General features: G+C 42.1%; 2 protein-coding genes across 3 annotated transcripts in view; one reads left to right on the top strand and one right to left on the bottom strand.

Annotated features, from left to right (window-relative positions):
- LOC129180127 (dmX-like protein 1) overlaps positions 1 to 5,446 on the top strand; it is a 51,055-nt gene extending 45,609 nt beyond the window's left edge. Inside the window, exon 50 of one of the 2 annotated variants that reach the window (XM_054774240.1) lies at positions 172 to 5,446. In XM_054774240.1, the coding sequence (XP_054630215.1) occupies positions 172 to 414 (243 nt within the window). In that variant the 3' untranslated portion in view covers positions 415 to 5,446. The remainder of the gene's footprint in view (positions 1 to 171) is intronic. The other variant, XM_054774239.1, reaches the window with a different exon arrangement.
- hsd17b4 (hydroxysteroid (17-beta) dehydrogenase 4) lies at positions 3,371 to 23,040 on the bottom strand. The gene is made up of 25 exons (XM_054774241.1): positions 22,896 to 23,040; positions 22,362 to 22,415; positions 20,256 to 20,363; positions 19,113 to 19,172; positions 18,854 to 18,875; positions 18,723 to 18,769; positions 15,567 to 15,651; positions 13,655 to 13,842; positions 11,739 to 11,830; positions 11,620 to 11,644; positions 11,359 to 11,487; positions 8,538 to 8,653; positions 7,755 to 7,867; positions 7,556 to 7,676; positions 7,123 to 7,174; positions 6,971 to 7,042; positions 6,797 to 6,900; positions 6,654 to 6,719; positions 6,496 to 6,565; positions 6,323 to 6,429; positions 5,406 to 5,492; positions 5,253 to 5,336; positions 5,055 to 5,190; positions 4,852 to 4,979; positions 3,371 to 3,712 (listed from the first exon to the last, which is right to left on the bottom strand). The coding sequence occupies exons 1-25, from the start codon at positions 22,945 to 22,947 to the stop codon at positions 3,623 to 3,625; spliced, it is 2,208 nt and encodes a 735-aa protein (XP_054630216.1). The 5' UTR covers positions 22,948 to 23,040; the 3' UTR covers positions 3,371 to 3,622.
- Positions 23,041 to 23,081: the final 41 nt, after the last annotated feature.

The following is a 23,081-nucleotide window of genomic DNA, read 5'->3' as shown; positions in this document are numbered from 1 at the left end:
CACTCATATTGAAAGTCCTCCCTGCCTCTCACCCTCCCAACCCCCCACCACGCCACTATTTGAGAAGCACTGGGTTAGATCAAGGTCTGCCCCCACGCTCTGTCCTGTTTAAAGTGTTTTTTTTGGTGTAATCCTGCTGAGAAAGTGTTTCCAATGTGTGGAATCCGTCAGGTGTGGAACCTGGCCACGCAGTGTCTGCTCTACTGCTTCCCCAACGAACACGCCCGCCAGTCGCTCTTCAGGAACCTCGGCACGGGCGTGATGCAGATCGAGGTGGGGCCGGCAAATCACATTTTCTCCTGCGGCGCCGACGGCACCATGAAGATGAGGATCCTGCCCAACCGCTTCAGCACCAACAACAACAACAACAACCCCCAAGGCAACCTCAAGAACGACGTTGTCAAGTTCATCTAGATGGAGAGAGCTTCCCGTCCTGTTCCGGTTCTTGGTTCACCAGCTCGAGCGCACACGCTGTACTCTAAAACCCAAAGTGGACACAGGGTGTTTTTTCTACAAGACTTACACTGCCACGGTGGAGGTAAGAGCTTCTTCATCCTTCACTGATTGAAGTGTTCCCTGAAGTGCTCTAAGATAAGCGTCGCCACTCTCCATCCAGCTACGTTTGGCATCTAAAGCACATTTGAACTGTGGGGAACAGGTACCGGTGGTACTGCTACCGCTCACTCTGAGGCTAGTCAGGATTTCCCAAGCTAAAAACATCTTGTATTGTCTCATATTGTACGTAAACGACACAGAAGGCAGACGTTTTTTACGAATAGCCCTGCTGGATGATCTCTAAATCAAATATATTGACCCGCGCCTTGTTTTGGGAAACCCTGCTCTACATAAACGCACCCTATCAGGTAGTAGTCCAGTGTAAATGCCTGCACAAATGACATTTATTTCCGTCGTTCCGACAAGCTGGGCTGGCACACGTGATTCACACGAGACAGGCGACGCATCATTTGCACATCGAGGTGAAGCTAAGTAAACAATAATGTAAATACCATGTACAGTACGTTGATATGATATCCACACCTTTGTATCAAGTGCCCTTAATCTTTTGGCCACTGCTGGCACAGTCCTGACAGCAGTTTTCATCCTTAAAAGCTTTCAAGTTGCACAAAAGTAGCTCTCATTTCATTTCATGGGCTTTTTCATATGTTCCCTACTATAAGCTAGGAACAGGTGAGCTACATTTAAGTGTTGAGCTGTATAGCACAGAGGTTTTGTTCCAATAAGAGCACACACTGCATTGTATTCTCTTCGTTACAGCAAATAACATCGACGAGTTTCTCTTTCCTGTTTGGGGAAAATCACATCTTTTTTCTGCCATCGTAGAAACAACACCTGCCCTACTTTTCAAGTCCCCACAAGGCTCAAAACATTGTAAATGTCACATGAAGGAGAGTTAGGACCACACTGAATACAAACAAACTACGCCATAAAGTCGTACAAGTCTTAATGTTTAGAAAAAAAGTTGGACTTATGCCAGGCTGAAGTTGTAATTTTACAAGCGTCGAGTAATCGGTCGTCATTTTGCGGGGAACAAAGTTGTAATACAAAAATAAAGTCATCATTTGTGAGATGGAAGTCACAGTATTACTAGAAAAAGTCCAAATTTGGCCACAATAACAGAACTTTGCAATGAGAAAATCTTAATTTTGCACACACAAAAAAAACGCATTTGCAAAATTACAAGAAGTCATAAGTGTGCAATATTACAAGGCAGAATTTTTACAAACATATGGTCGTATTACTAGAAAAAGTCATCAAATAAGGTAGTCATATTACGAGGAAAAAGTCGTGATTTGGCAAAAAAAAATAACTATTACTAAGAAAAAAGCCATCCTTTTACAAAAATAAGGTGCTAATATTACAAGAAAATGTTAGGGGTGACAAGTTGGCACAATTAAATATCGAGAATCGTCATTTTTCAGAACAAAGTCCCAATTTCAGTGAAAGCCAGTTATAATTAGTAGAAAGCTATTTGGTAAGATCATAAAGAAAAAGCTGTTACTCGTCTTACAACCTAATTGTCTTAACATTATGATTTTATAGGGAAAAAACATTTTTAGAACTTTTTCCTCCTGATAAACTGACTCTATTCTCATAATATATCAACATTATTCTCATATTACTGTATTGCTTTTTTCTCATATTACAGCCCAGTTCCCCCAAGATTACAAAATATAGCTTGTCTTGTAGAATTGCAACTTTATTCCTAAAAACATTGACTTTTTAGTCCTAAAAGTACAGCTTTGTCGTAATATTCCAATTTTGGATTTCATAACATCATCATTGGACTTGTTGAAGCTTGTTGTCCATGTTTTTCTTTTCATTGTGTTCCTACTGGAGGTATTTTGTATAAAAGCAGAAGTCGTAGTTGTACTTCCTACTAAGAGAAGAGCGGGTGAGCCACTCACTGAAGAATTGTGTACATTTGTATTTATGAAACGTGCAGTGGTAAGAAAAGGCACATGGACGCTTTGTTTCTGTCTTTGGTGATGCAGGCCTGAATGAACAATCACTGTGCAATTCATGTTTATTTTCCTGCCTCTGGGGAGTATATGTACAATAGAAAAGGACTGGGAAGACCTTCAAAAACGCATTTTATCAAAGGCAACAACTGTGTGCCGCTTCTACACGAGGATGGAGAGAGAAATAATCAATATTTATCAAACAGCTTGACTTTTCTTTTTGAAAACAAGCTTCCGTTTAAACTCTGCGCAAAGCAAGTCAGTGCTTTTTTTTTTTTTTTTCCTTCTTCCGACTGTGAATTTTGATTTCATTTTACAATGCAGTACAAACTGTATCATTTAAGTTATACATAATAAAAAATATAATGCAGGAACACTGACAACAAATCGAGTCAATTGTTTTTGTTGTATTTTATGATTCGTATTTTTTGATGACAATTTATGACTAATTTTCCTCTCTGAGCTACCACCTTATCATGGGGGGGAGTTTGCGTGTCCCGATGATCCTAGCACCTAAGTTGTCGGGGGCTTTTATGCCCATGGTAGGGTCACCCAAGAAACAGCTCCGAGGTGAGGGACCAGACGAAGGGGCCCGGATGTGTGTCACCAAGGTCCCCTTCTGGAGCCAGCCTGGAGATGGGGCACGATGGCGAAACACCCAAAGAGGCGACACGGGCCCCACCCCTACAATGTGCTCGCCACTGAGAGGAGGGGCCAAAGGGGTCGGGTGCAGAGTGAGTTGGTCGGCAGCCGAAAGCAGGGACCTTGGTCCGATCCTCGGCTGCAGAAGCTAGCTTTCATGGGATGTCACCTCTCGGATTCAGGAGGAGCAGTGTGGTTTTCATCCTGGTCGTGGAACAAATTTATCCATAAAGTCAACATACAAGAAATTGAGTCTTTAGTTAATTTTATTACACGGACACATTTGGAAAATAAGCTTTCTGTACAGTTTTAGTTCAGTTCATTAATACACATTTTTAATGTCATCACAGGGGGGAAAACAAAATCAGGACTTTTAATGGGGACAGATACAGAAAACGAGCAGAAAGTAAGCCCAGCAATCACATTTAAGGATGTTACTTTCATTCATTCATTAATTCAGTCCTCTATCCATGTGCATTCCATCCTGGAGGGGTGGGCGTTCACAGCTTGGCATGATCCTTCAGGATAACCTCCAGCTTTTGACTCAGCATGACATTTCCTCGAATCTTGAGTTTCCCAGAAAAGAAGGCCTAGGAATGTAGAAGGAGAAAAAAAAAAAGACGCTTGTGACATCTTTAAATGAGGCTGCACTCCATCATAGACGTGGGGGCAATGACAGCGGCGTCCTGGACCAGCTAATCTTTCTCCAGTTGCCTGAAGGCTTTTTAAAAACACCAGGATCAATACGGAGCGGCATGGCCCGCCATATAAATTGATGACGAAGACGGCCGCCGCGTGTAACAGATGAAATGCTGCAGAGATATCAAATGGTGCCCATTGATTAGCTGCTTGAAAGAGGCCAGTGTCCCTTATGGACTGTGATGTGATGAAAGGAAGAAGTCTTTACAAATTGGCCACTTTCACTCACATGTACAAGAAGGGAGGAGAAAGGGGGGAAACAACTTCCACTCAAAAGCTCGTTATTTCTACAGCACAGCTTTCAAGGCTGGTGTTACTACTTTACTGCTCAGAGACGACATCGAAGCTGTAAAACTCTTTATTTGGTAGAGGAACTCAAGAAAACATGATGCTTTCCTTTGTCTGTTTAAAGACATGCACGGTGGGCAGAGGACACATCCAGGTGGTATCCCCGTGGACACTGTAAACATGACTCAAAATTGTTTGGAGATCTCCACCTTTTGTTAAATATTTCATCACATTTCTTTTAATAGATACTTTTTATTTTATACAATTATTTATTATTTTTGTCTTTGTCTTTCTGGAAGCCCCACCCCACAAATCTTAAATACCAAAAAAAAGCAGCATGGCAGTTCTTTGGGTTTCACGTACACTGACAAATATTCCAAGTGATCTAATGTTTTGATCGTCTTTTGTCTGAAAACATATTTAATATTTTATTAAATAATATTCATTTGGAAAAGAAATGTCATCTTGTGTTTCTTCTTTATTTTTCTGAAGCTGTCATGCCTCTGGCACCACACGGGGGAGTCACACCTCACTTAAAAGCTGGTTTAAAACCATAGACTGTATATAGATTTTTTTTATATATTAAAAAGGCGGGAGACAAATTTTGCAAAACAGAAAAGGTAACTCAAACAAGCCAAGAATTTGCCAAAATAAAGTTGAATTGAACTCAACCCAAACAAACTCACACACAAAAAATGTAGCACAGTCATCAGAAAGCAGCGTGCGTAAAGACAAAGTGTACCTTCTGAGGGTTGAGTTTTCCCAGCACCACGTCCATGAAGTCCTCATCTGACACAGTGAAGGTGACGTCCGCCTTGCCGCCGCTAGGCCCGGGATGCAGGGCACCACTCCCGTTCTTTAAATCGATGACTGTAGAAGAGAGGATAAGATGACGGGGTGATAGCTACAGAGGCCACCATGTGAGGTCAGAAATTGCACACCCACTCCACTCTGCGGCATTCTTGCCGTCTTTGGTGATCTCCCAGCCGAAGACGGCGTTGACCTTCTTGACCAGCTCGCCGCCAGACTCCTTTATGCGGCGGCCGATCTCAGCAAACACCAGCTCGCTCTGAAGGCCGCCCTGCAAACACACGGTTTTACTGCTGGCCTTCACGGCTTCCTTTTGACGAGACTTTCACACACCTGAGGAACACTGGCTGACTCCTCCGCCGTTTCGTGTAGATCCACATAAGCGCCCGATAGCACGACAGCGCCCGTCTCCTTCACCTGGAAGACAGAAAAATGAGTCAGACGCAGAGAAGCCACACTGAAACGTTCCATGTTGTGTTTACTGACTTTACTCTGGATGTGAACTCTGCTGCCTTCCTTCCACATCTCAGTCTGTAGGCACTGACCAGGCATCACTGGCTTCACAAAGCGCACCTGTGTCAAAAAAAACAAAACAACGATCAGAGTCAAAATTGGACTGGGTGCATGTACTGAACTCCTGCTTCCATGCCAGCCTTGCCATGGCAGACCCCAACAGCGCCAAGTCGTACACTCAATTTTAACTCAAGTGATTCAAGAAGCAGTAGATTACCAAGCACAGAAAAGCATCAAAGGATCGATCACACCGCCTACCAGTTATTAATGATAGCCGCCACCTTGAACGATATAACGCAAAATGATCCAAAAAGTCAAGCACGCTTGGGGTCTGTCACAATTGCTCGCACACGGGCGCATGTACATGTCATGTAACTCATGCAATTGCTCCTCCCACCAGTTATTAACGATAACCACCATTTTGCATAGTAAAAATACATACTTGTAATAAGCCACAAAGTAATAAACCATAGTACACCTCATGCACACAAACAAACACACCCAGTCATCATGTCAACATAATAGATGCCATAAGCGTTTATGATTGCACTGTTATGCAATTAATGTGAGGGCTGCTCCCGCCAGTTGTTAATGAGAACCACCACCTTCAAGATAGAAATAAGCCACCCAGTCAAAACACGCTCGGGCACAAGCACGTACGCACACGCAATGTAGAAGTGTCATCAGTAATGTAATCACTCCTCCCGCCAGTTAATGACAACCACCATCTTTCAGGATTAGAAATTTAAAAAAAAGAAAAAAAAGATGAGAAATGATCCACAAAGTTAGGGACGGTGCAGTGGTCCGGTGCTGTGTAATGATGTGATTGGCTGCAAGCTACAGAGAAAGTGTGAGTACACTGATTTCCACCAGTACTTCACAGTACACACCTTGATGGCCTTGAACCTGGAGGGGTCGTTGTCGGCAAACTGCTTGAGGACATGTCTCGCTGCGAATCCAAACGAGCACAAACCGTGCAGGATGGGCGCCTGGAAGCCTACAGCACGATGAAAGATGGAGTCTCGCGTGTTTTTCATGGGGCCGGACATTTCTAAAGACCTACCCCCCATGGCGGCAAAGCTGGGATCAATGTGGAGGGGGTTCCAGTCGCCACTCAGACGGTACAAAGCAGCCTGGGAGCACACAGGAAGGAGACGACCTCAGATTTCAAGGCATGTTAAGAAAGGAGACAAGATCTAGTAACGAGTAAGCCTTCTTTACCTGGTCTCTGGTGGTGGAATCCGCCAGCACTGCATCTGGCGCCCGCTGTGGTGGCTGCACCACAGCCTGCAGGGAATCAAATACACACACAGCATGACTCCTTGTTTGTTATTCCTCATGTCCCTTATCACTGCACACATTACCTTGGCTTTCTCAGATGTCCTTTTGCCTCCAAAGCCTCCAGCGCCGACTACAAACACCGAAAACTGGTTGAAGCAGATCAGCTCGTCGCCGCTGTAGGTGTTCACTGTAGGAACACAAGCAAGAGGAGCGCTGCTTAACAACCATGAAGTCCAGCACCACTTCCTGTCACTTACCATCCAGGAGAATGAGCGCTCCAGAACCTTTATCCAGCACATCCGCGATGGACGCTTCCGAGGTCAGCATTCCTTCAGAGAGGTGTCAAAGATTTTGATTGATGTTCCGTGCTGTTTTAAATTAGGGGGGAGGGTACTGTTGTGTTACGTACCAGAAGTAGGAAGTGGTTTGTAGAGCTCCAGGTACTGTTCGCCATGCAACACCTGACAACACACACGGAATCAAACATTGACGCGGATATTTGTAAAAACAGGAAATAAACAACAGTTAGCGTACCTCACGAGACTTCAGTTCAACGGCATCAAAAGGAAGGAACGTTGTGCACGTTTTACTTTTTCTGTGGCTTTTTTTTTTTTTTGCAACACTTACGCCACAAAAAGGAGCTGTCTTGTTATCAATTTTTAACTTTTTTTTAATTGGTGATTAACAGAGTTTAACAGAGTTTATATGACAGTTAAGAATGTTGAGGGGGGATTATTTCCTATGCAAAAATACATTCACAATTTTTAACAAAATCAGTGGTCAGGTGATGTTGGACTTCATTTACATGTGGAAGGATGCAGCGGAGAATGACATTCGCTAACCTGCGTGAGGTCAATGTCGAGGCCAGGCACTGCACTCAGGCCGCCCATCATGGCCGCCTGAGAGGGAATGACCCCAAACGTGGGGAGACAGCTAAAATCTGGATGGCCTTCATAGAGGAACCTAAAAAAAAAAAAGAAGACACATTTGAAATGAGACAAATAAGAGCATGTGTGTGGCTGAACACACTATCTTCAGTACCTGAGGTGGTCTGGGTCCTTGGTGGACATGCCCACGCCCAGGGCGTACAGGATGCACTGCATGTGTGAGACGCTGAACGTAGTCGGAGGAAGTTTTTGACCCACTGCTACCGTCTAACACAAAGAGAAGCTTTTCACTTCAATCTTGCATGAGATGTGCTCATGCACAGTACTAGTAGTCAAAAGTTTGGACACAATTTAAATGAGAAAATGTATTTAGCCTCATAAGAATACAGTAAATAGGATGTATTAAACTTAATAGATGCATTTCTAATCGTCAAATCAGCATCCGTGACACACTCATGGTGGCCTGCTTCTTCATTAGTCTCATTAACAACCCCCCATTCTGGGCTTTTGTTCACGCCGGTGCCGCTCAGCCCGCATGTCACAGCTCCCGCTTTGTAAAATAGTGACCAGAAGCCAGATGAAAACTGCTCCAAACCACTGGAGGCCCATTTTTAATTAAGACTGCAGACATGGGGGACGTGCTGCTTTCCAGCCTTGATGTTAAAGATTGGGAGTCCAGTAATGAATCATTAATATGCTCAGCCACACACACACACATAAATGTATGCACTACTTATCCATGCAATCAAATGAAATGGAAGAGAGAAAAAAAAAGTCTGAATGGTTGTCGTTGCATCGTCTTGAAATGAAATAGTGTGATCATTTCAGTGTGAAGTAAAGTGAGTCCAAGCACTGCAGGCGCATTTGACAGATTAAAAGCATGCACAGAATACGCATGCAAGATAAGGAAAAGGCAGAATTAACCGCTTCCACTCACAGGGTTGATGCCGGAGCTGGAGGACGCCACAGCAGCAGGACCGGCAGTTGGGCCGGCGGCAACATCGTGCCCCGACTCAACCTTAGACAGCACAGTCATAATGGACTGGAGAGATTCTGAAAAGAGGTGAGAGATTACGGGGCTGTGGGGAGCAACAGAGTGATGGGGTTGAGTTGCATGGCTCATTGTGGACTGTGTTTAGACCAAAAGTTAATTATTGTTCTGCTACTCAGTTCTGTAGCGTTCTTGCGTGACTAATGGAGTCACTGAGGGCCCAATTTGAAGGACACTTGAGAAATGACCTCTATTTAATGGTGTACAGGTTTGTTTGGTTTTTTTACCCAACAGACCCAAATTGAAATCCATGGTAAACCAACAACTCCTCAGACTTGTGTGACTTATGGTGTCAGAAGTGGGATGGTTAGTTGTGAGGCCATGTGTGGAGTGCCCAGTTTGAGGGACCCTATGAGCAGTATGTCAAGCCAAGACACTCGGGTTTGTTATTCACTATGAACAAACTAGAGGAATTCTGGGAGTAAACACAATCTTTGGGTAAAAGCAAACATTTCCTGAACCCGGGTGTAGCAACGCGTTTCTGCTTGCACTGATTAATCAAGAACAGCAGCGCTTCTACAGGACGGAACAAGAGACCACAGAAACAGCTCAGGGACCGACTAAATCTCACTTACAGAATTAAAAAGGAGAGTCTGCGCTCATTGGCAGGTAGTTATAGCAACAAGCCTCGGTAATAAGCTACAAATGAGGCAGCACAAAGCCACGCTAATGAGGCCGGCTGGCTCCCGTTGGACCCTGCCACCCCCGTGCGGTTCAACGCGAACAGCGCCGTCCTTCTTGCCAGTGCACGTCTGAAAAAGGGATGCAGGAGGCGGCCGATAAATAAATAAATAATTAACGCAGCACACCCTGCTCACCTATACTTATTTCCTCCATTTTTCTTGACCTCTAACCACATATTTACTCACTCTGCTGGAAGCAAACGCAGGGGAAATACAGATGAGATGGAAAGAAAATGGTTTGGATCTTTTAAAGATTAGCAAAGTATTGAACACTAATGTCTCGAGCATAGGTAGATCAATCACAATAAACAAGGACCAAATACAACCTAATGTGGAGTCTAGCCCATCTTACAATAATGTATTTCATTTGCTGTTATTTTTCCTGCAATGTTCCACTAGATGACGCACTGAAAATAATAGCTTTCTTCTCATTTCCTCAGGTTGTCCAAGCATCAACAACATTCTGATTCACTGTTTTTGGTCTCTGCTTTCTGCCTACACTACAACAGCTGCCTGAAATCACCTGAGAGTCGGCCATCCCACTTCTGACACTTTTTGTCACTGAAATCTCAGATGTAGTTTAACTTGGATGTGAATCTAAGTCTGTTGGCCAAAAATACTGTAGTGTAATCCCTCATTTATCACTTTATAATTGGTTCCAGACCAGATAAGTGAATTTCCACAACATAGGATTCAATATTAATACAATATTTTTGTGGTTAAAAGCATAAAAAAGCCTGTAGATAAATACAATGTTTACCATTTATTAGAGCGCTGTAGACATGAAACAACACCCCTATAGTCACATTTATACTCATATTACCCAATATCGTAGATATAATCCGAGAAAATAAGCCATTTAAGACATAAATAAGACTCGTGCTCATGTGTGTTTCAGTAAATGTCTTCCGGACGTGTGGACAGGAAGTGATGTCTGGGATTCAGAGCTGAGTACGGCCACAACAGTAGCCTATGTTATTATGATGATGATGATGATGACTATTTTTATGTTATTATTGTGTCTGTTGTGAGATAAATCATTGTAAAAAAATAAAATAAAAGCCTGTCATTGGCTGTCAAGTCTGGTGCGTGTTACTAGTGACACCTAGTGGCCAGTGTAGACTACAGTTTATCAACATCTTGTATTGCCTCAAACTGTATTGGTATTTTAGTTCCTCAAGAACATTTTTATGCTTGAAAATGCTTCATTTGGGCCAAGAATGCGTAACATTTGTTTAAAAGGAACATTTTTTGGGAGTAATAGTAGGCTGTAGTCAACCACGAAAAAGTGATCATTTGTTAATTAATTTTTGAAAAACCGCGATAGCGTAAAGGCGCAATGCTCATACCGCGGGACGACTGTACGCAGTGTCCCCTTGTCCTGAAAATTGGGAATGCCATAGGTGGCTTCAAAGCTAACTGTCCCACTTCTGACACCATTAGTCTGAGGAGTGCTACGCTCAATTTCAATCTCATAAAATCCTGACTGATGTTCGGAATGTTCTGGATTTTTGTTGTGGGGTTGATATGACTTGACAGCAGGTACCTCAAACATGCATTTCAAAATCAATAGGTCTCTTGCTTTTGGATTTAAAACATGAGCTCTCACAAAGCAAGGCACAGGATGGTCCCTAGTGTCGCTATTGGTCCAAACCAATCCCGGTTCTGGAAAGAAAACGTCACTACTCATCTTAGAACAGAGACGATCTTTTGAGTAAACAAAGGAACGGCGCAGGAATGACAACATCAAGTTTAGTTTTGGATGAAAGCACATTGAAAGCACCTTGAAGTTGGTCAACCCTTTCACAAAACTTTGTCAAAACAAGAGACACCATTTTATGACCGATGTTAAGAAATCATGTTAAATTGTCTTCTAATGTAAAAATTCTAGTCGGATAGTTCTGTTTTATAATGGATACTGTGGAGTCACTTTGCTCTCCCCTTTGGTTAATCCAGCCAGGATTGAACCTCCAGTCTCTGACCTCAAAGCCCTCACTGCCCCTCATTGCCAGAGCATCACTGACCTTGCACAGAAGTCATCTTGTTGGAGTCAGTAAAATCACAAACTTTGTCCCACTGGTCCCTGACAGCCTCGGGAGTCATGGGCTGGTTCTTCTGTCTGGTGATGCAGCCCTGTGTCCTCTCCCAGCGCACTGCACACATGCACATTAAGAGGTCATTTTTAAGCCTGTCACATGCAGCACTGGCGGAGCTGTGGGCTAATTAACATCACAGATGCATACAGACGTTCCCTCCGGAGGAATAAAAGCAAAATAACGACTCACGTTTGCCAATCCAGCCTGCGCCAACCTGAAAGCACATGAATCATACAAATGTTGGAACAAGTACGTGCTGTACTTCTGTCAAGAGAAACAACAGTGGGAGTGAGACCTCGCCGTGATACCTCAAAGAGTCCTCCGTTTTCTTGGCATTGTTCATGACAGAGCCAGAGCACCATGGGAGCAACGTACTCCGGCTTCAGCGCCGCCACGAGATCTAAATAAAACAAACACAGGCGCTACAAACGACAGCCTCCTTTCAGGGCACATCTGCCATTGCACGGCCGAGAATCACTTCTGCTTCAGTGTTTCTGCGCCGTGTGTTGTGCTAAGAAGACATTTGTTACTCACACATTTTAGGGCAGAACGGTGCCCAAAAATACTAGCAAGTCTACAGTATATATGTTTGGAAAGATTAAAGTATTTGTGTCATGTTGGTTTTTCACAGGGGCTTTAAATGCTGATGACACCAAAACACGTTCATCTTTTTATTTCTGGCATGAAAATAACATTCAAAGACATATTTCCTGTGTTAGATCCGTGATAGTCTCTCCAAAGTGTTCTGGGTCTTCCCCGAGGTCTTCCCTACCGGTCGGAAGTGCACTGAACACCTCCCCAAGGAGGCGTCCGGGAAGCATCCTGACCAGATGCCTAAGCCATCTCACCTGGCTCCTCTCAATGTGGAGGAGCAGCGGTTCTACTCCGGGTTTCTCCTGGATGACGGTGCTTCTCACATTCTCTATGTGGAGAGCCCAGCCACCCTACGAAGAAAACTCATTCTGGCCGCTTGTACCCTTGATCCTTTCGGTTACTACCCAAAGCTCATGACCACAGCTCATGACTATGTCTCTCAACTGGCCTCGGAACACCTCGGGATCCGCCGGGAGGAGCTGGAAGAGGTGGCCGGGGAGAGGGAAGTCTGGGCTTCCCTTTTAGGCTGCTGCCCTGCGACCCAACCTCGGATAAGCGGTAGAAGATGGATGGATTCGCCTCATCAGGTGATCGGCAAACTTTGTGGAATAAACGTTTCAATACTGCCCCGCAGATGGAAATATAAAGTAAACAAAACAAAAAAGCCAGTGTAGTGCTCATGGCGGCTAATGCATTGCTAATTCCTAACTGATGCACTTGCTAGGCACCAAACATGGTATCTGTTGTAGCTATCACTGCCAGTAAAACAACAACTCTTCACAACAGCTTGTTTGCACCTGGTTGCCGGTATCACCTGCAAGTGTGCTCGATGTGAATTGCTAGCAGAACGTTGATTGTTGTCACTCGTCTTTCTAGCCTATCTTGCAGCCGATCTGTCAGTTTCAGTAAGTAAATCCCTATTTTTTTGACTAGATCTATTCTAGAAATCTTAGAATAATAGTATGAGGTTTCATTCCAGGGCTAAATAAACAGCGATCACTGCTCACTGGTCTTCCACTAATCCATGAATTACATCAGACCAGCCCGTGAGTTCAGTTGACAACTTGGGAGGGACTGACTTTTTTTGCAGCAGCAGCAGATTCGTATAAACAGCATCACACAGCTGTCGGAGGATCTTTGACTAGTGTTTTTGCAATAGGTCCTTAAAAACAGCAGAGCACTACCGTCTATACACAGTGGATCTTTGACTAGTGTTTTTGCAGTTGGGTCTGACAAACAGCAAAGAGCTCCTGTCATATAGACCAGAGTTTCCCAATCTTTTTTGTCTTGTGTACTCCTGGACTAGCATTTTTTCACGGGGTGATGGTGGGTCCCACAGCCAAACTGGTTGAGAACATCTTACATAGCGGTTATGTCATATGGAAGATCGTTCACTAGCATTTTTGCAGTATCACCTTAAAACACATTGTGGTTACGTCATATACAGGATCTCCGAATGATGTTTTTACAGTAGGTCTTTATAAACCGTAAAGTGCTCCTGACATACAGAGGATCTTTGATTCATATATTTGCAGTATGTCCTAAGAAAACATATGTACTAATTGTACCTGATTGTGGGTACACAGGCTTGTGATAGGAACAAGAGCATCTCTTATTTTATTTTGCTTACCTGGAGGCATGACACTCTCGGTGAGCCGCGACCCGGCAACTGGAGCGATGGTGTTGCAGTGGATGTTGTACTTGCTGCCCTCGATGGCCAGGGTGTTTGACAGGCCCAGTAAGCCCAGCTTGGCGGCGCTGTAGTTGGCTTGGCCGAAGTTGCCGTAGATGCCTGCGGCCGAAGCCGTCATGATGATTCTGGACAGGGACAAGTTAGCGTTAATGCGGAGTGACAGGCATCACATTGGAGTCAATGGGAGGAAGATGGTTTAGAATGAGGTATGACATGATGGACGAGGTAGCTGAGGTCAAGGCTTGATTAAGAACGCGCAAACCCTACTGATTTTAAATGACAAGATGGCCCAGGTAGCCAAAGCCAAACATCAAATTATCACACGTTCTTTATCTCTTTTCTATCAGAACCAACCTTTCCCTTTTTTGTAACAGCGCATTGAGCAGGTAAGAAACCTATTGATTTTATAATTATAAAAGGTCCATAATGCTTAAAGTAGATACAATCAAAAGGTCATAGCAACGTAATCCTTCTGACCTTCACCTGCCTTTCATTTTACATCCTCTCCCATCATCACAGCGTAAATCTAATGTTGACTTTTGAGCAGAATCAGCACCTTCAGTCAGTGTGTTTGGCATTGGTATCCAGGTCAATCCTAAAAGCTGCATAATCAAATTTACATTTTTTTTTCCTCTGGGATGATGTGCATGTCTATATCAAATGTGCTGTCTGAGCCTTTTATTACAATGCAGATCTTTTTTTTCTTGTAACAGCATGAAATCAACTGAGGTCACCATATTAGGGACTAGGAAGTGGCTGATTTATGTATTATTACCTGAGGCTCCATGACACTGCTTTTGATGCTGTCCAATCTGGTTGTACCTTGCAACTTTCTATTAGTAGATATAATAGATAAATACCGTAAATCCCAGACTGGAAGCTGCTACTTTTTTTTTTTTTTTTTTTACACACTTTGAACCCTGCGGCTTAAACAAAGATGCAGATGACTTATGGCTAAAAGAATACAGTTCCAATGCTGCTGCACAGTGCAGATCCAGGAAGTAGCAGATCAAGTTTTGATCTGACAAATCTTAAGTAAGGTTGATCAAGTGTTGAATCACTACAGCTTCTGATTGGACCTCGGGAGCTGTTAAACTCCAATGGGGTGGGGCGAAAGCGTCTCAAGTCACATCACCAGAGCTAACGAGTGACACTGGGAACATCACGTGAAGGTGGGATTGCAAAGTTTATAGTTGAAGTGGACACTAATATGTTTTGAAGTCTTATGCAGCGATTGTGTTTTGATCTGACAAATCTTCAGTAAGTTTGACCAAGTGTAGAATTACTACAGCTTCTGATTGGACCGCGGCAGCAGTTAAACTCCAATGGAAAAAAGCGTCACACGTCACATCACCGGAGCTCCCGGAGATATTGGGAACATGAAGTGAAGGTGGTTCTGCAAAGTTTATAGTGCGTCTTTCTCTGTAAATATCCCATGTTACAACGTGGGCACCTTCGGCTTATAGACAACTGCGGCCTATATATATGCAATTTGTATTTCTTATTACATTTTGTGGGTTGGGCTTAAAATCAGGTGTGCTTAATAGTCCGGAATTTACGGTAGAGAGAGCACAAATGTACAACATGAGACATAAAAACTATATGAAAATCAATAAAAAAATTAATAAATACTACACAAAACAAAAAGTACCTAAAGTAGTGCATAAAATAGTCCTGATTTATGACACAATCCTTATATTTTTAGAGCATTATTAAGTTTGGTGATGGCTTGAGGATAAAAACAATGTCATAGTCTGGGGTGTGTGTATTTGCTGCCTGGTAGCAGAAGGTGGGCGGGGTGGGATGTGTCCTTCAATGCACTACTAATACATGATGGTAGTAGTCTTACCTGCCAAATTTTTGTTTTTTCATATGGTTCCAGGCAGCACGCGTCACCAAGAACGAGCCTCGCAGGTGAACTCTGTGAATAAGGTCTGAAGACACAATTGTGAGAGGTTGAGATGAGATGACGGCACAATAAATGAACATTTTCACAATTCCGTTATATCTCATGAAAACTACAGATGGGCAATCGAGTCATTGTTTTTTTTTTATTAATATAATACATTTTTATTGTTATATGTCATGGTTTGTTCTTCGTTTGACCAAAAACTAGCTGAGACTTAATCAACAGTGCCTCTGCTGGTTACTGCCAAGTAGTGCACTCCATTTTTCCTTAATTCAGTGCTTCTCAAATAGTGGGAGAACAAACTGAATGTAAATGCAAAGTCATGCCTCACATATCGTGGTTCAATTATCGCTCTCTCGCTGTATCGCAGTTTTTCAGAAATGAATTCATTAATGATCACTGTTTCGTGGTAGGCTATGATCTATTTTTAGTAAAAACAGCAGTAATGTTACATGGATGAGGCATCCATCCTTATTACATTACCCTGCCTTGCACTTGATGTAGACATACATGAATGCAGAGTGACAAAAGGCTCTCCTATTCCGTGTGGAAGTGGTAAGTTTGTGGCTTCTTACTTTGTCCATCCTCCTCACTTTGAAACCCCTTCTTAGGTTTGGAAGAAGGAAGAAGGAATTTGAGGCTGACTGGTTAGCTCCCTAGCTTGCTTGCTAGCGGGTGTCTAGAGTCCCAGTAGCATAGTAGCTGTGCAACCCGGTGTAAACGATGAATAAATGGAGTGTGTGTTATTTCATGTCTACAGGGTTGTAAGGTTAAAAACAGCATTTAGAAAGCCAAACAGGTTGTCTATGGTAAAATATTCCATTTATTAACATTGAATCCCATATCGCGGAAATTCATTTATCGCGCTCGGGTCTGGAACTAATTACCCGCTATAAACGAGGTACGACTGTTTATAGCGGTACAATATTTGCAATACGTCTGTGTAGGCTCTCAGTCGTACAGGAGTTGTCCATCGAGGGAAAGGCTTCTTGAGACGTCATCTGTACTTCTGTGAAGAAGGTGTCGGACATTTCGCTCTTCATCCATGAGGAGCGGATGAGGAGCGAAACGTCCGACACCTTCTTCACAGAAGTACAGATGACGTCTCAAGAAGCCTTTCCCTCAATATTTGCAATCCATCCATCCATCCATCCATTTTCTATACCGCTTCATCCTCATTAGGGTCGCGGGGGCATGCTGGAGCCTATCCCAGCTGACTTCGGGCGACAGGCGGGGTACACCCTGGACTGGTCGCCAGCCAATCGCAGGCCACATATAGAGAAACAACCATTCACACTCACATTCATACCTATGGACAATTTAGAGTCGCCAATTAACCTCATATTGTTGCAAATTATTCAGGAAAAAAACACCTCGGTAAACGTCCGCCCCGGTTATGTATTGTGCAATGTTATGCAATGCATTGGGGGCCACGGGCCCCATTTTAGGACAAGCAGCATTTGTACCGGAGTTGTGCAGAGATACACGACGTAACAAACACATGGACCGCACAAAAGAGAAAGGCGATGGACCGTATCGAGACAAGGTTGCCAGACCTCTGAATTTTACGGCTTAAAGAGAGGACCAGAGGTATGTAAATGTGACGGCAAGGATCAGTCATCGGCTGCGCTGCACACGCATTCATGCATACGCGGCGTCCCGCGTAACAGTCCATCAACCCAGCAGTGCATCAAGGCTGACACTGTGTTTCTGCCTGTCTCATTTTACATCCTTAACACTCATTTCTGCTTCCAACAACAAAACATAAGCATTCAAACTTACTGTAGCATGTTCCCGCACATTACCAGACATAGGGCATCCTCGTCGGCACACTTCCGCAACGGTTGGGGTTTTTTTATTAAACATTAGTACATGTTCTAGAATGTTGATATTTAGTTTGACTTTTTTTTTTTTTTTTTTTTACATTGTGGTTGCAGCAGATTAATGTGTTTATTTTGTGGTTTTTTTGGGGGGGAGGGGTCCCAACAAAACTACATAAAAGTGAGGTTAAAGGAAAACTGCAGTTTTTTTTTATTTTTTATTTTGCCCCTCATCCACAATCCTTATGTGAAACATGAACACATATTTCTTTCCCTTTCCCATGTGTTCTAACGAGACAAACCGAGTTGGCATGAGCCAGCTAACATGGGACGACGTGCCGCGGCTGCTCTTCATCTGTATCATCCATTTCAGCTCACCTGCTGCGGCTGGATGGCACTCTGCTATTCCTCATGGTGACGACGCCAAGCCACGCTTCATCCTGTTTAACTAGTTAGCTGTTGGCCTTCCTGGGTGCCATCCAGTCTGCCTAGCTCGCGCCTCTGCTGCTCATCCTGTACCTCCATCAGGCCGGTTATTGGTTAATCTCTGTGTTCCTTATTACCATTTTCTTCACGGTGCCTTTTTGTTTGTCTTACCGGCACCATTGTTTTTTGTTCTTCACGCATATGTGCAGTGACTATTAAAGACCTGTTAAGCACCTACCTTTGTTCTCTGCATCCTGGGCTCCAAAGTCCAGCACAGACAACACATCATCACAATACCTACTGTTTCTGATTACTGTTCTGAGTAATATCACGTGATCAAGCCTTTTCTAACATTCCACACGCTGCTATCGGATTGATATCGGTATCGGACGATATTCAAGGCTGCAATAGCAGTATGTTTAGACTTGTAAAATCATGTTTTGTTTTTTTTACTCATATTACAACTTTCTTCTTATAAAATTGCAGTACGAGCTTTTTCTTCTTATGCTATGACTCTATTCTCATAATATTACAAGTTTTTTTTTTTCTCGTAATATTTCTAATTTATTCTTGCATAATTATGACTTAATTATCTTAAAATGTTATGTTTTTTTCCTTGTAATTGTTTTTTCTTGGAATATTACAATACTTGTATCTTATTAATAATTACACAAGTTTATTTCTATATTGTTGTATTACTTTATTTTTTAAATTTATATATTTTATATACTGTGTGTGCGTGTGTAGACTCACACACATCAATAAATATTATATTTCTTATATTACTGATATATATATATATATATATATGTGCGTGTGTGTGTGTGTGTGTGTGTGGTTATTTTCTTACCCCAGTCCAAATCACTTGTCCTGGCAAATGATCGGTCGCGAAGTATCCTAGCAAAGAGGAGAGGAATGTTCAGTCTTTGGTGCAATGACCACCGTGATGGATTTCCAAAAAGACACAATAAGATGACTTACCCGGCATTGTTCACAACAACATCTGAAAAACAAGAATGACATTATTAATGGCATACATGCATATAATGATCAACTCAAAACAATACAAGCGGTGGCAAGGATTGTCAGCGTGTCGAACAATAACATTGAGAACCGCTCTCCTAACAGTGAGTGAGCCCGTACTAAAGCACAGCACTGGAACTGAGGGCTAGCCATGATTAATGGTATTGATCACCCACCTGTTCTTTTCTCGCTTTGACCGATCGATTAGCTCACTCACCTATTCTTCCAAAAGCATCCAGAGCCGCTTGAATGAGCTTCTCTCCATCTTCCACAGAGTCTGTGCATGCAAGGCCGAGGCCACCGTGGTGGGGGGGAGAAAAGCCAAACTTTAAAAATGTGCAGCATGAGTGATTTTCTATATAAACTGACAGTTTGAGCAGAGGAAAGTACAAAAGAATGTGAGATACAGGATAAAAATGCAATTACATTTAACTATTTTGATTTTTATGGATTGCAGTGCATCATTAAAATTAGAAGTACTTGGAAATGACACATTTGAGGTGCATCTAAAAACCATATGTACCAACTTCAAAAATTCAGTAGAGCCTTTGAGGTCCAACACAATTCGTTCCACGACTGACTACTGAATGATGGAAACAGAATTAATCTGTTCCACAGTCAAGCTGTTGCCACATTTTAACATGCTTAACAAGTGTAAAAAGAAGTTAACCACTCTTAACAAGCTGACTTAAAGTATAATCTTTGTCATATTTCCCATCACTCGTACCCTTCTGGAGCGGCATCACACAAAAAAAGCCTAAGGAAAACACCCTGAACCCATCAGATGCTTACTGAAAGTCTGTGTGTGAAGGTATACCGGTCACATCAACAACACCGGTTCACCCTGGATTTTGAGGGCATCTTTATCCAGAAAATTGTGGTTGAACTCCGAAGTAAACGAACCCAAAGTCCAAATTTGGAATTCAGCCAACATTTTCTAAAAAAAACCTGTGGCTTAAAAGTCGTGCAAAACTTCACTGCCATTGTGAACCATGTCCTGGCCGCTCCGTACTGTACCGGTATGTTCCATTTTATTTATAGGTCTTAGTAATACCAGTGGTTGACTTATTTTTGCACTTTATGACACACTGGTTATGATGGCCACAGTTTGATTATTTCAATTCTAATTGATTCCCCATGGGAAAATGCTGTTTTGAAATTAGAGCAGCGTTCTGGAACAGATTGTGTTCGACGTTAGAAGTTGCAGTGTATTATGTAACAAGATGATAAAGGCAATCTGCTCTCCTACGCAGAGATGTTAGGATTTGCCTTATTTGGGCACTAGAGTGACAAGGTAAGCATAAACAGATATAGTGACAAGGCTGGAGGACAAGATGGAGGCTAGTCCAAAACTTCTCACCGTAGTTGGCCACTGCCTTGCCTCCCTTGGCTTTTATCTCCTCCACAACCTTATCAGCAGCCGCAGAACTCTTACCGCCCCCTTTAGTGTCTGCCCCAAGGTCATTCACTTTAATGTAGCAAGAGGAGAGAAAAGATTAGCAATAAATGGGTGAGAAGTACAATTCTCCACCGGTGATTAGGGGAGTTTAGCTTAGCCTCGTCATACACTTCAGGGGCAAGTTCATGGAAGATATAGCCAAGCGCACTAATATTTAGATGTTTATAGCTTACAGCGTGTGTGGATAGGCTGAGACTAAATCACTGTGTCAATCAATACATACCATCAATACAGACTATAATGTGCTATGATTTATCCTCTTAAATCCTGGGATGCGGCGTAAGACCACAAGCATGCCACTGTGACATACAGCATTAGCATAGTAGCATGAAGCGCCCCTGCTTAACTCAAGCTTAGCAGCGTACTATGCAAATTACCGCTCCTTTACAGTCAGCAGTAATACAAGGCTAAAGAGTTCAACTCCAAAAGACAGCAGGCAGACGACACCTAAGAGAAAACACACCATGTTCTAAAAGTAAAAAAACACAAAGCTTATATCCAATATTATGAGGGAATATCAGGGCCCTGCTGAAAGGAAACATAAAATTAAGAGAATATTATTTTCAATATTACTGTTTTATTGCAAACACACTGAATTATCACTACTTTTTTCCCCTCACCAAATTAACCATAGCATGCATTTTTTTTCCTTATAAAATGCCAATTACTCTTGTAAAATGTTGACTTCTTTTCTTGCAATGTTCCAACTTCAATCTTTTTCTTGTAATGTTTGAACTTTGTGCTTGTAAAAATCATGTTTTTTTTTTCTTGTCATATTCCAACTTTATTCTCCAAAAATTACACATCTTTCATTGTTATGAGTTTTAAACATGTTTTCCCCCTGATATTATACATTTATTTTCTCAAAATTATGACTTTTTTGTCATTTTTTTCTTGGCATATTCCAACTTCACTTTATTCCCCTAAAATTACAGGACATTTTCTCTTTATGTTATTTATATTATTCTCATATAATTTTGACGCTTTTCCATACATTTTTTTTGGAATACAGCAATTTTAGTCCCCTAAATTACTGACTTTTTCTTGCTATATTAAATTTACAACTCAATTTTTCTTGCAAAATTATACACCTTTTTTTTTTTATATTCTAATGTTATATTGGATTTTTACTTGTAATGATATTACAATTTTATTCCCCTAAAATTACCTTTTTCTTGTCATACCATGACTTTAGTCTCATAAAATTACACTTTATTCCTCTTACTATTACAAATTCACTCTTGAAAAATTCCAACTTTGCATGTGTGAACATGTGATGATCCTTGATGTAACTTTGTTAACTAAATTACTTTTGTCTCTCTTAAATGTAGCCTTTTTTCTTGCGATATTACTTTATAATAATGGTATTAATAATGTCATTTCCAGTGAGTCTCCACAGTACTACAATTTATTTGTGGTAGTGGGTGGGGATGAGGCAAGATGATGCTATTGTCTAATTTACATTATTGGCCTATTAACTAATGGATGCTGTAGCAGAAAGTGACAAAAAAAAACATGAAAGGCAAAACAAATGTTTAGAAATACAAATTCCTTCTGTTGCTTGTTTTTGTTGTTATTTTTTAATGTCACAAACTGAGTGCTTTTAGATTCCTATTTGAATTAATGCATGCGGCATTTACGTTGTGATTTCACTTGACGTCTCGCTACGACTATGACTTGTTTGCACACACTTGAGCCCATAACGACTGCAAACGGACAAGACGTTGCATGCGGCCCAGCAAAACAGTACTTCCAAAACACAGTGTTTTGTCAAATTTGGCTTATTTGTGAATATATTGTTAAAAATAAGCATCACATGATTGTACAGGTACGTGTATTCATCAAAGATCATGAGAATTCTATTCGATCTTGAGTGAAGTAAAACTCAAAGTCTACTGGAGTTGAGTTGATAAAGCGTCCTCTGCAATCTTCTCGGCCTTGTGAAGTGCAGGCTGGCATAAATCCAAAAGAACTTGACACACAGTACATCCAAGAGTCCATATTTACCTACAACAGATGCACCTCTTTCTGCAAATGCCAATGCATATTCTTTTCCAAGGCCTGCAGACATGAAGAGACATCACATTATTATTTTTTCTAAAACACACCCGCGTTGAGTGTTTGGTCTTAAAAGCATGCGCCCTTTCACACACATGGCATGGTTGCACAAGTACTTTGAACCCTGCGGTCGACTGGAAAAGATGCCTAGTATCCCCCCCACTCGCCAGCTCATTAGAATATCTACAAATGCGTTACATGGCTTCTAGGGAGGTTATGTCCTTTATGTCGGATCGTTTACTTTTTTGTTGATTTGTAACATGCAGACTCTCATTAGCAAAGCAGCAACATGAACAGCTGACACAAGACAAGAAGACAGAAATGCCTCTACAATTCCGTCACAGTAATCACATTGTTCACTGAGTTAATAATCGTGACCAGCAGGATAGCATACTAAGCTAACCTACTTAAAGTGAGGGTACATAGCGTTTGTATCCATGACGAACAAGCTAACAGCCGGCAATGTTTACACTCTAATTATACCTCCTCCGGCGCCTGTGACGAGCACAACTCTCCCCTCAAAGGACAAAGACATCGCTGTGAGATGATTTTCTTCGTTTCAGGAGCTGGACCACTCGTGTCACTTGGTGTTGTGAATGTTAACTTTGATAAGTTTCACTTCCGCAATTTCCAGAGGGCGGTGTTAGGAGTAACCAATCAGAAGCCAAG

This window comes from Dunckerocampus dactyliophorus, chromosome 4, assembly GCF_027744805.1.
Source record: "Dunckerocampus dactyliophorus isolate RoL2022-P2 chromosome 4, RoL_Ddac_1.1, whole genome shotgun sequence".
NCBI classification, from domain to species: Eukaryota; Metazoa; Chordata; class Actinopteri; order Syngnathiformes; family Syngnathidae; genus Dunckerocampus; species Dunckerocampus dactyliophorus.
The sequence above is the reverse complement of the archived record's forward strand: the minus strand, read 5'-3'. Positions and strand labels throughout refer to the sequence as shown.